This window comes from Chlamydomonas reinhardtii, chromosome 12 (assembly GCF_000002595.2).
Source record: "Chlamydomonas reinhardtii strain CC-503 cw92 mt+ chromosome 12, whole genome shotgun sequence".
NCBI classification, from domain to species: Eukaryota; Viridiplantae; Chlorophyta; class Chlorophyceae; order Chlamydomonadales; family Chlamydomonadaceae; genus Chlamydomonas; species Chlamydomonas reinhardtii.
In genome coordinates this window covers 7,539,940-7,553,143 of record NC_057015.1, presented here as the reverse complement: position 1 = coordinate 7,553,143, position 13,204 = coordinate 7,539,940, and the positions used below count along the sequence as shown (strand labels likewise).

Here is a 13,204-nt window from a genome sequence, read left to right as displayed (position 1 = left end):
GTGAGGTGCCGTACGTTGCGGTGCGGGTGGGTCTCACATGGTCGACGTCGTCGACAGACGACCCGACTCCTCAGCTCAATGGGAGCCGATGATGAGTGCCGACTTGCGACTCACGATGGAATGCACACCGCCACACCTCAACAGCTTACAGGCATGGCGCAAGTGCTGTAGCTGGTAGACGCTCTTGCCTGCACGTCGTCATGCCGTACACGAACTGGTACGTGGGAACGAGTACGAATACACGCGACACGCAGCCGCACGCACACACACACCCTACACTGCTGCTCTGCGTGAGTTCCTCACTTCCTCCCACACTCCACATTCGCGGAAACGGGACTCCGATGTCGCCCTTCCTTGTCCATCGACCACCGCCCACGCCCACCACGCATCCTAGACTGCTACCGAGGGTCTGCAGCAGCAGCCCCAAACCCAAGATGACAGCGTGCTTACGCAGGAGTGTACAACATCAAATTCTGAATGAGCCGCAAGCCCGCAACTACCAGCTGTAGATACTGTAACACTTTTACGCCTGACTACTGATCACTGCTACCGTATGTACAGGGTATCATTTCGTCTTGCCCTTTGCTCGAGCTTCCGACTGACCGCACGCAACAAGCTGTGCACACGGACCCAGCCATCCTGTGTTCATGGTACCATGGAGCCATTCGAAGGTGCGTCTTCCCTGCACACCACCCACAGCCACATTCACCCGCACAACGCACACACCCACACACCCACACCCACACCCCCCCCCACACACACACACACAACACACAACACGCACACGCACACACACACACACACGCCACACACGCCACACACACACACGCACACACACAACACACACACACACACACATACAATTGACCCATGTCTCCTTGACAAAGGACATGACAGGTCACTGCCCTGGGGGCGCCCTGCCTGCTCACGGCCCCCCTACAGCACACCACCCACAGCCACTCGCCCGCACCCACCACTGCGGTCGCTGGGTCACTCGAGACACAGCGCCCCTGCGGCCGCCTCCGCCTCCGCCGCTAGCCGCGCCAATGCATGCGCCCTCTTCGACGCCTCAGTCGCCACTGCCTTGACGGCCTGAGTGCGTATGTTAATAAGGCACAATGGGGGGAAAGGGTCGACACCTCGGGTGGCAAACATGCACGTGTGATTGCGTGTGCGTGCATGTGTGTACGTGACGCGCCACACAGAAAGCCGCCATGCACGCCACTGCTCTCTCGAGACCAGGAGCCGCCACATGCCACGCATGCTCGAATACGCCCCATATCCGCAGCGACGGAAAGCTGACATACTAATACACATGTTGACATTGTAGCTGCATCGGGCGCACCACTGCTGCAGGGGCACACCAGAACACAGCACCAGATAGGGAGCCAGTCAAGGGGCCACCCGCCCACGCACCTTGAAAAAGATCCCCGGGTCTGCCGCATGCAGCCGCCACAGCACCTCCTCAGCCGCCGCCTGGCGGGCGGCCTGGCCGCTGCCGCCGCCGTCGCCGCCACCACCGCTGCCACCGCCGTTGGCGGCCCCTGCTGCTGCCGCCGCAGCACGATCGGGCTCCGCCCTACCCGTCGTTGCTGCTGCTATTGCCGTACCCGGCTGGCCCCGCACCCCGCCGCCGCGGCCCCCGAGCCCCTTAGAGGCAGGGCTTCCGCCGGCACCGTCTGCGGCGGTGCCGTGTAGGCTGCCGCCGAGACTGGGGCTCAGCTGTCCGCCGTCGCCGCCGTCAGCACCCGCCATGTGCGCATCATGGTTGTCACTGCCGCACGGCCCCGGACCCAGCTGCAGCCGCACACAACCCCCGCCAGTTGCGCCGTCGACTCCGCAACTGCCGATACCGCGTGGGCTTGACGCAGCGGCGACGGCCGCAGCCGCCACCGCCTGCCGCAGCCGCTCCGCGGAGCCAGGGACCATAGCCATGACCGCGGAGGTGCGGGCGGCAGCTGCGGACGGAAGCAGTTTGGCGGCGGCGCAGTCGACGGGCCGCACCCGCAGCCACACGCCCGGTCCATAGGTGAGCAGCAGGCTCACGAAGCAGCCGCCCGCAGCGTCACCGCTGCCGCTTCCACCACCGCCATTGCCGCCGCCGCCGCTGCTTCTGCTACTGCTGCTGCCGCTGCTGCTGCAGCCACTGCCCGCCTGTGCGCCCACCGCTGCCGCCCCTTGCCCCGCAGCACCCTCCATCTCAGGCCGGGGCAGTGGCGCCGCAGCACCAGCAGCATATCCAGCACCCTCGGCCGCTGCGGAGGTCGCGGCTGCTGCGGCTGCAGCACACGCGACAGTGGCGGCGGGCTGTGCCAGCAGCCGCAGGCGCACCCGGTCACAGGGCTCAATGACCACACGAAGCAGCCGCCCTGATGAGCCCTCTAGCCGCGGCCGAGGGCGCGGCCGCGGCGGCAATGGAGTAGCTGCCGGCTCCGCCGTTGCGGCAAGGGCCGGCGGCACCGGCCTTCGATTTGCCTTCGCCAGCAGCTTCAGGCAGGGCTGCCCAACCTGCATGTGCGCCTGCTGTTGTTCCCGCTGCACCAGCTGCTGTTGGCAGTGCCGCCGCGCGGCTGCCGGAGCCGCCGAGGGCGCCGCCGCCACGGCCGCTGGCGCCGCCGCTGCCCCCGCCCCTGCGTCGCCTGCTTCACCGCCCGCGAACAACAGCCGCCGCTTTCGCCGCCGCTGCTTGACCGCAGCGGCCTCCCCACCCCTGTCTTCACCCGTGAGCTGGTCACTGCGCCCCGCTCGCGATGCAAACACCGCCTGAGCAGCATCCTCAGCATCGGCACTGCACCCATCATCCTCCCTACGTGCCTCCGCATCACGCCTGCCGCGCTTGCGCGCCGCTTCCGCGCCGCCACTCGCCCCAACCCCCGGCCCCGGCAAGACCGCGGCGGCAGCGCCGCGCCGGTCGCCGCCGCGGTGGAAGACGCCCTCACACGGGTGCTTGATGGCACAGACGCGGCCCGACATTGGCGAGGCCCCTGCACCTGCAGCCGGCGACATCGGCGGCTGCGGAGGCGCCTGCTCCTGCACCCGCCGTCGCTTGCGGCTGCTGCCGGCGCCGGCGGCGCCACTGGCGTTAGCCGCCGCCGCCGCCGCCACCGCCGCCGCCGCCGCCGCCGCCGCCTCCCCCCGCCGCGGCGGCACAAACGGCTCCAGCTGCGGCAACAGGTCGGACAACCACATGAGCGGCAGCGGCTCCGCCGAGACCGCTCCCTGGCCCGCACCCCCGCCCCGGCCAGCGCCGGCGCCGCGACGCGTCCCCCTGCCGACGCCGCCTCTCCCTCCTCGTCCGCGCGCTGCACGCTTGGCTGCGCCGGCGCCCCGAGCTCCCGCCGCAGCCGCTGCCTGCGCCGCAGGCGGCGGCGCCATTGAGTACCCTGGCACGTTGAACACCACCATGCCCTCGCTGCGGCTGCTGAGGCCGTGCAGGAACGTCGCAGACACCACGCGCAGCCGCCGCGGCAGCTCCTGCAGCCGCGCCACGTCCGGAGGCTCCAGGCCCGGCCACGGCCGCGGCCCTGAGGGCGGGGTTGGGTCGGTCCTAGCGGCGCCGGCGCCGGCGCCGGCGCCGGAGGCGGTGGCGGCGGCGGCAGCCGACCTGCTGGCCTCGGCGGCACGGTTGGCTGCCAGGCTGGCTGCGCGGACCTGGGCATCCGACAGCCGGCGAGCAGGGGCTGTGGCGGCAGCCGCGGCGGCAGCGCTAGCGGCAGCGCCTCCCCCTCTGCGCACATCCCCACCTGACGCTGCCGGTGCCGCTGCCGCTGCCGCTCTGCCACTTTCGGTGGTCGGGGATGCCGGAGTGGCAGTTCCCGACGTGACCCGCCCGCCCGCTCCCTGCCCGTCGCCGGCCGCGGCCGCGACACCGCTGCATGTCGGGTCCTGGCCCTGGCCCTGGTCCTGGCCCTGGGCGCTCAGCCCCCCGGCTCCGCGCGACCCCACGCCGCGGTGTGCCACGTTGGCCGCCGCCTGCTGCAGCAGCTGGGCGCTGTCCATGGGCACCACTCGCCGCGCCGCCAGATGTCGTGCCTGAGCGAGGCAGCGAGGCAGCGGTTGCGCAAGTCAGCTAGTGAGGGCGAGCCCAGCCGATGACAAGCCGTTCACACGCCCGCTGGGTCCACCTGGCCACCTAGAACAGCTCGCTGGGTCCACCTGGCCACCTAGAACAGCTCTGCGACCAAGAGCCCCCTCGCCCACACTCCTGGCTCCCCGGTCTAGGTTGACTTCTGACTGACATAGTCTGCCCGCTCACTGTCCTCGGCGGTCCCCGATTCCGGGCCTGTGCTTCGTTGCGATTGAATCGAACTACCATCCCCCATTAGCTTGGACTGGTACTAACAATATAGCCCCCCCGCCCGCCCGCCCGCCCGCCACCGTACCATGCGCAGCATGTCGTCTCGGCAGTAGGCACTGGGCGGGTAATTGGTGTGTGTGCCGCCGCTGCCCACGCGGTGCAGCACCAGGTGCGCCAGGTCGCGCTGCCGGGCCGCCTCGCCGGCAGTGGCGTAGTAGCGGGCCACCTTGAGGCGGGAGGCTGGAGCGCGTGCGGGAGGGATGCGGGAGGGATGCGGGAGGAGGGGGCGCGGGGGGGGGGAGGGGTTCGATATGGAAGCAAGGGTTTCGACACCGGGCCCCGTTCGACTCCCTGCCTCTCCAACCCGCCCCCTGCCCCCTTCCTCAGCTGCTGATGAGTACTCACCCAACCACCCGCCTGCCCTCTGCTCTCTCCCTGCTCCCAGCCTCCCCGGCCCTGGCGGCCTGGCCCTGCGGCAGCAGCCCAAAGCCCACAGCCCACAGCCCACAGCCCACAGCCCACAGCCCACAGCCCACAGCCCACAGCCCACAGCCCACAGCCCGCACAGCAGCCCACGCAGCCCCATCTCACCCAGCGCGGCCCGGCCCGGCGCAGACACCTTCAACCGTGCCGCGTACTTGCCCGCGTGCGGTCCCTCCAGCACCGCCTTGACGCCCAGCAGCCGCGCCGGCGGCACGTCCGCCCACAAGTCCTCCTCCTCCTCCGCCTCCTCCTCCTCCTCCTCCTCCTCCTCCTCATCATCATCATCCTCAGCCATGTGTGCCTCGGTGCCCTCGCCTTCCTGTCGCCGCCGCTGCTGTTGCTGTAGCCCCCTGTGGTGCTGGTGCCCTTCGTCCAGCTCTTCGTCCTGCTCTGCTGGTTCATGGTCCAGCTCTTCGTCCTGCGCTTCGTCCTGCTCTCCTGGTTCGTCCTCCAGCTCCTCCTGGTCATCATGGTCGCTCTCAGATTGGGTCCGCGCCGCGCCACCAGCTGCCGTGCGCCGTCTCGCACCCGTGCCTGCGCCTGCGCCGGTGCGCGCAGCCTCCGTGCCGGCGGCGGCACGGCTGTGTCCCCCGCGGGCGCCGCAGCCGTCGCCGTCTCCACCATCGTCGTCGGGGTCTGGGCTACGGGTACTCAGCTTTTCCGCGTCCTCCTCGTAATCCTCGTCCGCCAGCTCACCTGAGGTGCCCGACTCATCGTCGCGTCGGGCGACGGGGTTCGCGGCTGCGGCTTCGGCTGTTGCTGTCAGTCTGGTGCGGGACAGACGGCCGAGTCGCGGCTTCGCGGCGGCAGCAGCCCCACCCACAGGCAGCGCAGCGGCGGGAACAACGTTTCGGTGAGGCCGGGCCTGCTTGCGCCGGGTGCCGGGGCTGGCAAGCAACCCGATCGCCCCAGGGCTTCGCTCGCCAGCGTCCTCCACGTCGTCGGCATCGTCGTTGTCGCCGTAGGCACCAGTCCCGGGCGCTGTCAAGAGCGACTCCAGCGCGAACGTGTGCTGGGTTTTCGAGCCCGCTCCCAACCTGGGCCTATAGCTACCTACGTATCGCATCTGCGGGCTGCACACTACATCGACAGTTTAGCTAATTCCGGCATCGGGAGGCAAGACAGCGGTTTTCCGACTTGCGCGGGAAAGAACGTTAGGTTGGCTCAAGTTCTGCTGAAATATCAATTAGATAGTTTAATTGTATACGTGGTTTGCGCACAAACTTGCAAGGCAAATTGCATCTCCATCGCCAGGTCGGTCAGCCTTCCACTCCTCGCGTCGCCCTGCGACTATAACAACTATTCTAATGCGCACGCTGTATGTGTAGCGGTCTAGGTGGAAATCATCATTTGAATGATACTAACTAGCGAAGTTACAAAAACAGGTCTGAAGTCGCCCTGTTCGCGCTGAGAGACCCACAAGCCCTTGGCCAGCATATTTATGACAGTGATATGTGATATGGATTATACTCATCTGCGTTAGCTATGCCTGTCGTGTGAGTGTAATTGACACATCGGTTGGCGCATCCTCGCTGGCGGGACGCTGCTTTGCGGCGTGCGGAGATGCGAATGGAGCTCCTGGCGTGTGCGCGCTCAAAAGCTGCAGCAGCGGCGACCGGTGCCAGCGGGCCACGCCGCGCACCACGCCTGAGCAGTCGCTCCCCAGCAAGCCCGCTTACGCTGGCACTGCTAGCCCTCTTAACCCTTGCTAGCGGGGTATCCGCAGGCACAAGCCTGCTCCCAGGTCCCCATACAGACAACATACGCGTCAGAACGCAAGCCGCCGCCTCGGGCAACCTGGACCCCAGCAACCCTGGCAGCGGCGCAAGCCGCTCACTCCAAGCTGCAAAGCGGGGCAAGGCCAGCGGCCGCAAGCCCACCCCGCACTCGCGCTACGTTAGCGTGGGGCAGGTGCGGCCATTCACAGGTGATGTCGCGCCCGCGCCCGCGCTGGCGCTGGCGCTGCAGGCGCGCAGCGTCCAGCGCGAGGTGATCCTGATCACCGACACGCGGCCGCGCTCGGCGCTACAGCTTGCCGACAACCTGCTACAGCTGGGCTTCGCGCACACGCTATGGCTGACGTCGGGGCACGCGGTGTGCGCCGCCGCGGAGCGGCTGCGCGCAGACCGGGAGGCGCTGCGGGCCGCCCGCGGCGGCGGCGGCGGCGGCGGCGGCAGTAGCAGCGGAGGAAACGGTGGCGGCAGTAGCAGTGGTATGGATAGTGAGTATGCCGCCAAGGACGGGGAAGACGGGGCAGGAGGAAAAGGGGGAGGAGCGGCTGCGGCGGCGGATGCAGATGACCCATGGACCCGAACTGCCGCGGCGGCGGCGCGGCGGCGGTGGCGGCGCGGCCTGGCCGCAGCTGCAGGCTCGTCAACCGCCGCCGCTACGGGGCTGCTGCCGCCGCTCAATAACTCTGCCCTGCTGCTGCGGATGGTGGAAGCGGCGGCGCTGGAAGACGGCTCGCGGGCGCCGTTCGCGGCGCCGCCGCCGGCCGCCGCCGGCGCGAGCGACGCGCTGGCGTGCGCCTGGTACGCGCAGCCCTTCCCCGCGGGTTTCACGGGGCACCGGCGGCTGATGATGAAGCGTGTCATGCTCATGGCACGTGCCGTACGGTTGGGTTATAACGTGCTGAGCCTCGACACGGACGTGGTGGTGCTGCGGGACCCCTACCCGCACCTCAAGGCCCCGCCGTACGGCGACATGCACATGGTGGTGGGGAAGAGCGTGCGTGGCGGCGGCGTGGTGAACACGGGCGTCATGTATGTGCAGGTGAGCGGGGATCGGGGAGTGGAGGCGCGAGGGGGGAGTGGAGGCGCGAGGGGGGAGCACGGAGTGGGGACGCGGAGGGGGGAGCAGGGAGAGGAGGCGCGGAGGGGGGAGTGGAGGCGCGAGAGGGGAGCAGGGAGTGGGGAGCGGGGAGCGGGAGGTGTGAAGGGGCGGGCTGGGAGCTCATGACCTGTGGCGGTGAGGTTGGGGTCTGGGAGTGGGGAGGGCTGAGCTGAGAGGTTGTTTCCCGGGGCTGCAATGAGGGAAGAGAGAAGAGGGGCCCTGTGTGCAGACGACGGCAGCAGCGATGAGGGCACAGGGCAACGCAGCGCGTGTCCCGCCCTCTCTGCCCACACCGTGCGCCGTCCTTACCTCCTTGCTTACCCACCTCGTCCTGTCGCCCCACAGAACGCCTCCCGCCACGGCCCCATCTCTTGGCTGCTGGCCGAGGTGGTTGACCGCAACCTGAGGTGGGTGGAGCACAACGTGTCCATGCCGCACATGGCGGCGGCGGCGGCAGCAGCGGCGGCGGCGGGCTCGGCAACGGCGGCTGTAGCAGGTGGCGGCAGCGGCGGCGGTGCAGGAGGAGGTGGCGGCGGCGGCGGCGGCGCGCGGCTGATGCCGCACCAGGCCGACAGCCGCGGCTGCTGGGACCAGTTCCTGTTTGGGGACGTGGTGCTCACCGGCATGACGGGTGAGCGGCGGGAGGTGGGGGAGGCGGGAGGGAGGTGGGGGAGGCGGGGGAGGTGATGGTGGCTGGCCGAGGCTGGGGAGCAGCGGGCGGCTGGGCGGCTGTGTGGACAGGAGGCGCAGAGGCATCATACCACCGGCGTTTCAAGACACCCCCCCCCATGTACCCGTAGCGCGACCCACACACACACACACTCACACACACGCGCGCATACACACACACGCACACACACGTGCACACAGGCAAGCTGGTGTTGCTGTATTGCGCGCGGCCCAACACCCGCCCTAGTGGCGGCGCCAAGGGTGGCGCCATGGGCGCACTGGCCGGCCTGGCCGCACGCCGCGGCGGCGGCGGCGCCTCCTCGGATGAATTGTCGGGCAACAGCTGGGCGGACAAACACCGGACAGCGATGGGGCTTGGCGACAAGGCTGGCCCCACTGATTTAATGATGGTGAGTGATGTATAATATGGTGATGTGAGTGGAGCTTTTGAGTGGTGGTAATTGAAGAGTCTACAGGAGCTAGCGTAGTCGCGTGTGTGGAATGTGTCAGATTTGGGATGGTGGTGACGGGCTAGCCGATGAGGCGCGTTGTCTGGGCAGCGGGCACCCGCAAATCAGCGGCGCCATTGAATGAGGCCCTCCTTCCCGCCGTGACGCCTTCAAACCCTGCTCCCCGCACCTCCCCCACGTCACGCACACATCGCCCGCACCCCACCCCCACCCCCGCCCTCCAGCACGAGGTCACGCAGGTGGAGGAGCAGGCGCACGTGGCGCTGGTGGCGGCGCGCTCGTACACCACCACGTGGGTGAACATCTCCATCCCCCGCGCCGCCACCCCGCTACTGCCGACGGAGCCCGGCTACAGCCTGCCGGGCCTCAAGAACGGCTTCAGTGCCGACGCCTTTCAGAAGCAGCTGGCGGCGGATTCCAAACACCTGGAGTTGAAACGTCGGCGGCAGCAGCGGCGGAGGGTGCTGCTGCTGCAGGAGCAGGAGCAGCTGCAGAGCGACGAGGAGTGGGAGGGGCAAGAGGAGGGGCTGCGGAGGGGAGCGTTTGCGGAGGAGGAGGGAGAGGAGGAAGTTGACAGCGCCGACGAGGCCGGGTGGGGGCAGAGGCAGAGGCGGCAGCTGCTGCAGTCGGAGGCGGCGGAGGGGGCGGTGTCGTTGCCGCATGAGCGGCGGGCGATGGAGCGGTTGGCTTATGCGGCGGACTGGCTCATTGGCGGCTGGCCGCAGCGGGGGGCGCTGGGGCTGTGGGACCCGCTGCTCACCAGCGGCAAGCAGCGACAGGTGCGTAGCGTGGGAGGCGAGGAGAAGGGAGGGGAGGGGCGGGCACGTGTGTGTCGGGGTGCCGAAGGCGCTCGGAGTGCTGGATGCGGCTGTGGTGGCGGGTGAGGGGGTGTAGGGGGTGAAGGGGTGCCGCACACGGTATTCGGTCATGGCGACTGCGCAGACGCGGGGGTCCCTGTCTGTGTGCTCGCGATCGCAACGTTGCCACACGCCCAAACTCCCTACGCGTCGTACCATCATCGCGGCACGTGCGCACGTGCACATGTGCTTGCAGGTGTTTGCGCACCTGGTCCGGGCGCCTGGACCCACAAGCGTGGGCAAGGACGCAGTGCGCATGCAGTACGGTGAGCGCTGAGTGTTGCTGGACCGGCGCCCACGCTCACTGTTGACGGGTGTGATTCTGTGCGATCAGCACTCATGTACCCAAGCCTAATGGTGGGGAGTAACGGACCCCACCGGGTCAGTGCTTTTCCCTCAACTCGCTTACGCTACGATCGGCAATCACACCCATGCCCACACCCATTACCATCGCAATGCTGCTTGCTGCTTGTGAAACACGCAGCTAGGGACACTGCGCCTTGCTGTTTCCTCTCTTCTTCGCCTCGCGTCTGCCTAAGCCATGTGCGTAACCGTAACCCGTCCCGCCCGCCAGGCGAGTACGACTGGGAGCTTGCGGCTCTGGCGGGCGGCGGCCCCTTTCCCTTCCTGGGCTCGCCCGACCCCTCCGAGGCCCCGCGTGTGGTGGCGCTGCTGCCCGAGGTAGACACCGCCTGCGACAGCCACACCGCCTGGACCAACACCGCGAGAGGACTGGTGCAGGTGGGCAGGTGGAGACGGAGGTGGAGGCGGGGCCGGAGGCGGAGGCGGGGGAGGGGGATGAGGGCTGGGGAGAGGGCTTGGGTGAGGGAGCGGGCGAGGGGCCGGAGGGGTGCGGCACTCGGTGAGCGTGTGGCGCACGTGCGGATGTGAGTGGGACAGGGGAGGGGGCGTTTGGGGCAGCGGCCGCGCGCGTGTGCTGCGCAGGGGCGCGGGCTGGCGACAGCGGGATGTGCCGGGCTTACGTGTTGGGCTCCCGGTGTGGTACGGCGGGAGCGCGCGCTGCATTTGCACGTACGCCAAGCAAGTGCGCCTGTGGTCGCGCTGTCCCGTTTCAGATACATGCATGTACGCGCAAACGCGCGCGCCGTTTCCCGTGTAACATACACACGCACAAACACACAATCGCAATCACACGCTCACCACGCACACACAACCACACACACACATACACACACACACACGCACACACACACACACACACACACACTTACACACACACACGCTCACACCCGCAGGTGGCGCTGCTGACGGGCCGCCGGGTGGTGTGGCCGTCCGTCCCCTGCGCCGACAGCGGACCCTGGGTCAGCCCCAACCCGGGCTCGCGGCGCTCACTGCCGCTCAACGTGAACCTCAAGTTCTTGGCGCACGGGGCCAGCTTCGGAACCAAGGACGGCAGGTGGGTCGGGCATCACTGGGTATCAACTCGTGCAAAGCATGAACTCGTGCAACGCAATTTGTTTGAGGCTAGGTAGCGTGCAGCTGTGAGGCTGCTTTCGACCGTAGTTGTTTTGTTGCCCCCTACCATCCCGGCATCACCAAACAGGGCTGGCAGCGGGCTGCAGTGCACGCCCGCCTCCATCTTCCACCAAAAGTGCCTGTACGAACGACACGTGGTCATCCGCAATGACAGCGCCGCAGCCGTACTCAACGGTGCCGGCGCTGCGGCCGCCGCCGTTGGCGGCGCCGCCGTCGATAGCGACGCCGACGTTGGGGCTGAGTACAGTGTGCGTGTGGAGGGGCCGCGCGGGCTGCTGCCGGCTGAGTTTGAGGTGTACCGGCGGCTGCTGCCGGAGAGGGAGGGCGAGCCGGGGCCGCACAACACAGTGCACTTGCAGGTGGGTGGGCGGGGGTGAGGGCGGGGTAAAGGGCGCATCTGGTGGAGGGAGGTACTCCGGGAGGTTGAGGGAGGCGGTGGAAAGGTGGAGGGAGGTGGAACGGGGAGGGAGGTGGAGGGGCGGCACGAGGGGGCGGAGTGGGTGGGGAGTGGGAGTGGGTACAGGTGGGGAAGGTGGGGCCGGGAAGGAGCAGTCGGGGAGGGTGTTGGTCAAGCATCACCCGCCTTCACGCCGCCTTTAACTACTTCGCTACTGTCTTACGTTCCTGCCTTCCTGCCCTCCTGCCCTCCTGCCTGCCCTCCTGCCTGCCTGCCTGCCTGCCTGCCTGCCTGCCTGCCTGCCTGCCTGCCTGCCTGCCTGCCTGCCTGCCTGTCCTCCTGTCCACCTGCCTGCCTGCCTGCCTGCCTGCCTGCCTGCCTGCCTGCCTGCCTGCCTGCCTGCCTGCCTGCCTGCCTGCCTGCCTGCCTGCCTGCCTGCCTGCCTGCCTGCCTGCCTGCCTGCCTGCCTGCCTGCCTGCCTGTCCTCCTGTCCACCTGCCTGCCTGCCTGCCCTCCTGCCTGCCTGCCTGCTTGTCCACCTGCCCAGGGCGATGACGGCGAGTACGAGGACGGCGAGAAACCCATCATGTTCGACGAGCCGCCCCGTTTCGAGGTGAGGGGGTGAGGGGGTTGCTTTCCGCCCTATGGTGCCAAGGGAACTGGTGCTGGTGCCACTTACCTATCCATTTGCCATGCGCTCCCAGACGCTCTTCCGCACGCCTGCCCTCCATACCAACCAACCAACCAACCGTGCATTTGCATCCTCGTCCTCCTCCCCCAATCCCCCATGCTCCATCCCTCACCCCCCAGCCCCCTTTGCGCCACCCCCTGACCCGCCACTGCGTCACTGCGTCAATGACCAGGGTGTGGTTTACGTCAAGGCGCCGGTGGTTGCCAAGGCGCTGCGGGAGGGCCCGCTGGCGGCCCAGCGTGTGCTGTACCTGGCGCAGCGCACCTTCCTCACCCAGCTGGACAAGCTGGGCGAGCCGGCGCTGGTGACCGCGTACCGCACCTTCCGCAACGAGTGCCCCGCGCTCAAGTGATGAGCGACGGTGCAAGGCGGGAGCTAGAGTGACGAGGTGTTGAGTTGGTGTCAGGTACTGCGGAACGGGAGTCGGCTGGACAGGGATACTATTGAGGCTTGTGGGTCAGGGCTGGTGGTCAGCTGGGCTGAGGACAGTATACTCGTATCATTCCGTGCAGCAGCATGGGCGTGTGTGGGCAGAGGTTTGGAGCGTCACGCGGGCATGGCTTGGTGGCTTGATTGGTGGCTTCAAGTGGCTTGGCCGGGAAGGCCGATGCTGCAGGCGGATGATGGGCAGCAGGGATGTTGATAACGAGCCATGCAGCGGGGCGGCTCTGGGCTGGAGGGAGTGGAGCAGGCGGCTGTAGAAGCGTCGCCGTGGGCATAACTTGCGGGTGCTGGCTTGGTACTTTGGTAATCAGCTCGCTGGCGTGGGGAACTTGGGGGCTTGCGTAATGTTCGTAGTTCGGGGGCGACGTTAGAAGCAGGGCCTGACAATGGACGTGGGGGCCTTGCCGGCTTTGCCACGAGAGTGAGGCAGGGCGGGTAGGGGTGATTGCGGGGCCACTGTTGTGCGAGCGGTGTGCAAGTCCCGGCACTGCGTAAGTGCGAAGGACTGATGAGCGTAGAGTCACTCGAAACCCTGAAACCCATGGCGTGTACAAAGTCTACGAGCGG

The 13,204-nt window shown here is 67.9% G+C and overlaps 2 protein-coding genes across 2 annotated transcripts; one reads left to right on the top strand and one right to left on the bottom strand.

Annotated features, from left to right (window-relative positions):
- Positions 1–11: 11 nt before the first annotated feature.
- Positions 12–5,973, bottom strand: CHLRE_12g555600v5 (uncharacterized protein). Its single transcript, XM_043069081.1, has 4 exons — positions 4,889–5,973; positions 4,383–4,537; positions 1,417–4,032; positions 12–1,092 (listed from the first exon to the last, which is right to left on the bottom strand). Exons 1-4 carry the CDS (start codon positions 5,844–5,846, stop codon positions 991–993), a joined length of 3,831 nt encoding a protein of 1,276 aa, XP_042918917.1. The 5' UTR covers positions 5,847–5,973; the 3' UTR covers positions 12–990.
- Positions 5,974–6,083: 110 nt separating this feature from the next.
- CHLRE_12g555650v5 (uncharacterized protein) lies at positions 6,084–13,199 on the top strand. The gene is made up of 10 exons (XM_043069082.1): positions 6,084–7,552; positions 7,958–8,243; positions 8,483–8,691; positions 8,976–9,530; positions 9,805–9,874; positions 10,183–10,349; positions 10,865–11,025; positions 11,173–11,464; positions 12,050–12,115; positions 12,366–13,199. Exons 1-10 carry the CDS (start codon positions 6,350–6,352, stop codon positions 12,543–12,545), a joined length of 3,189 nt encoding a protein of 1,062 aa, XP_042918916.1. The 5' UTR covers positions 6,084–6,349; the 3' UTR covers positions 12,546–13,199.
- The last annotated feature ends 5 nt before the right edge of the window (positions 13,200–13,204 follow it).

What these genes read in the sequence shown, in the direction of transcription:
- CHLRE_12g555600v5 (XM_043069081.1), bottom strand. Translation starts at nt 5,846, where the DNA reads ATGCGATACGTAGGTAGCTATAGGCCCAGGTTGGGAGCGGGCTCGAAA. An exon ending in GAGACGACATGCTGCGCATG is followed by an intron (nt 4,033 to 4,382) that starts GTACGGTGGCGG and finishes TGCCTCGCTCAG; the next exon opens with GCACGACATCTGGCGGCGCG. An exon ending in ACCCGGGGATCTTTTTCAAG is followed by an intron (nt 1,093 to 1,416) that starts GTGCGTGGGCGG and finishes ATACGCACTCAG; the next exon opens with GCCGTCAAGGCAGTGGCGAC.
- CHLRE_12g555650v5 (XM_043069082.1), top strand. Translation starts at nt 6,350, where the DNA reads ATGGAGCTCCTGGCGTGTGCGCGCTCAAAAGCTGCAGCAGCGGCGACC. An exon ending in GGTGCTCACCGGCATGACGG is followed by an intron (nt 8,244 to 8,482) that starts GTGAGCGGCGGG and finishes ACGTGCACACAG; the next exon opens with GCAAGCTGGTGTTGCTGTAT. An exon ending in CGCAGTGCGCATGCAGTACG is followed by an intron (nt 9,875 to 10,182) that starts GTGAGCGCTGAG and finishes CCCGCCCGCCAG; the next exon opens with GCGAGTACGACTGGGAGCTT.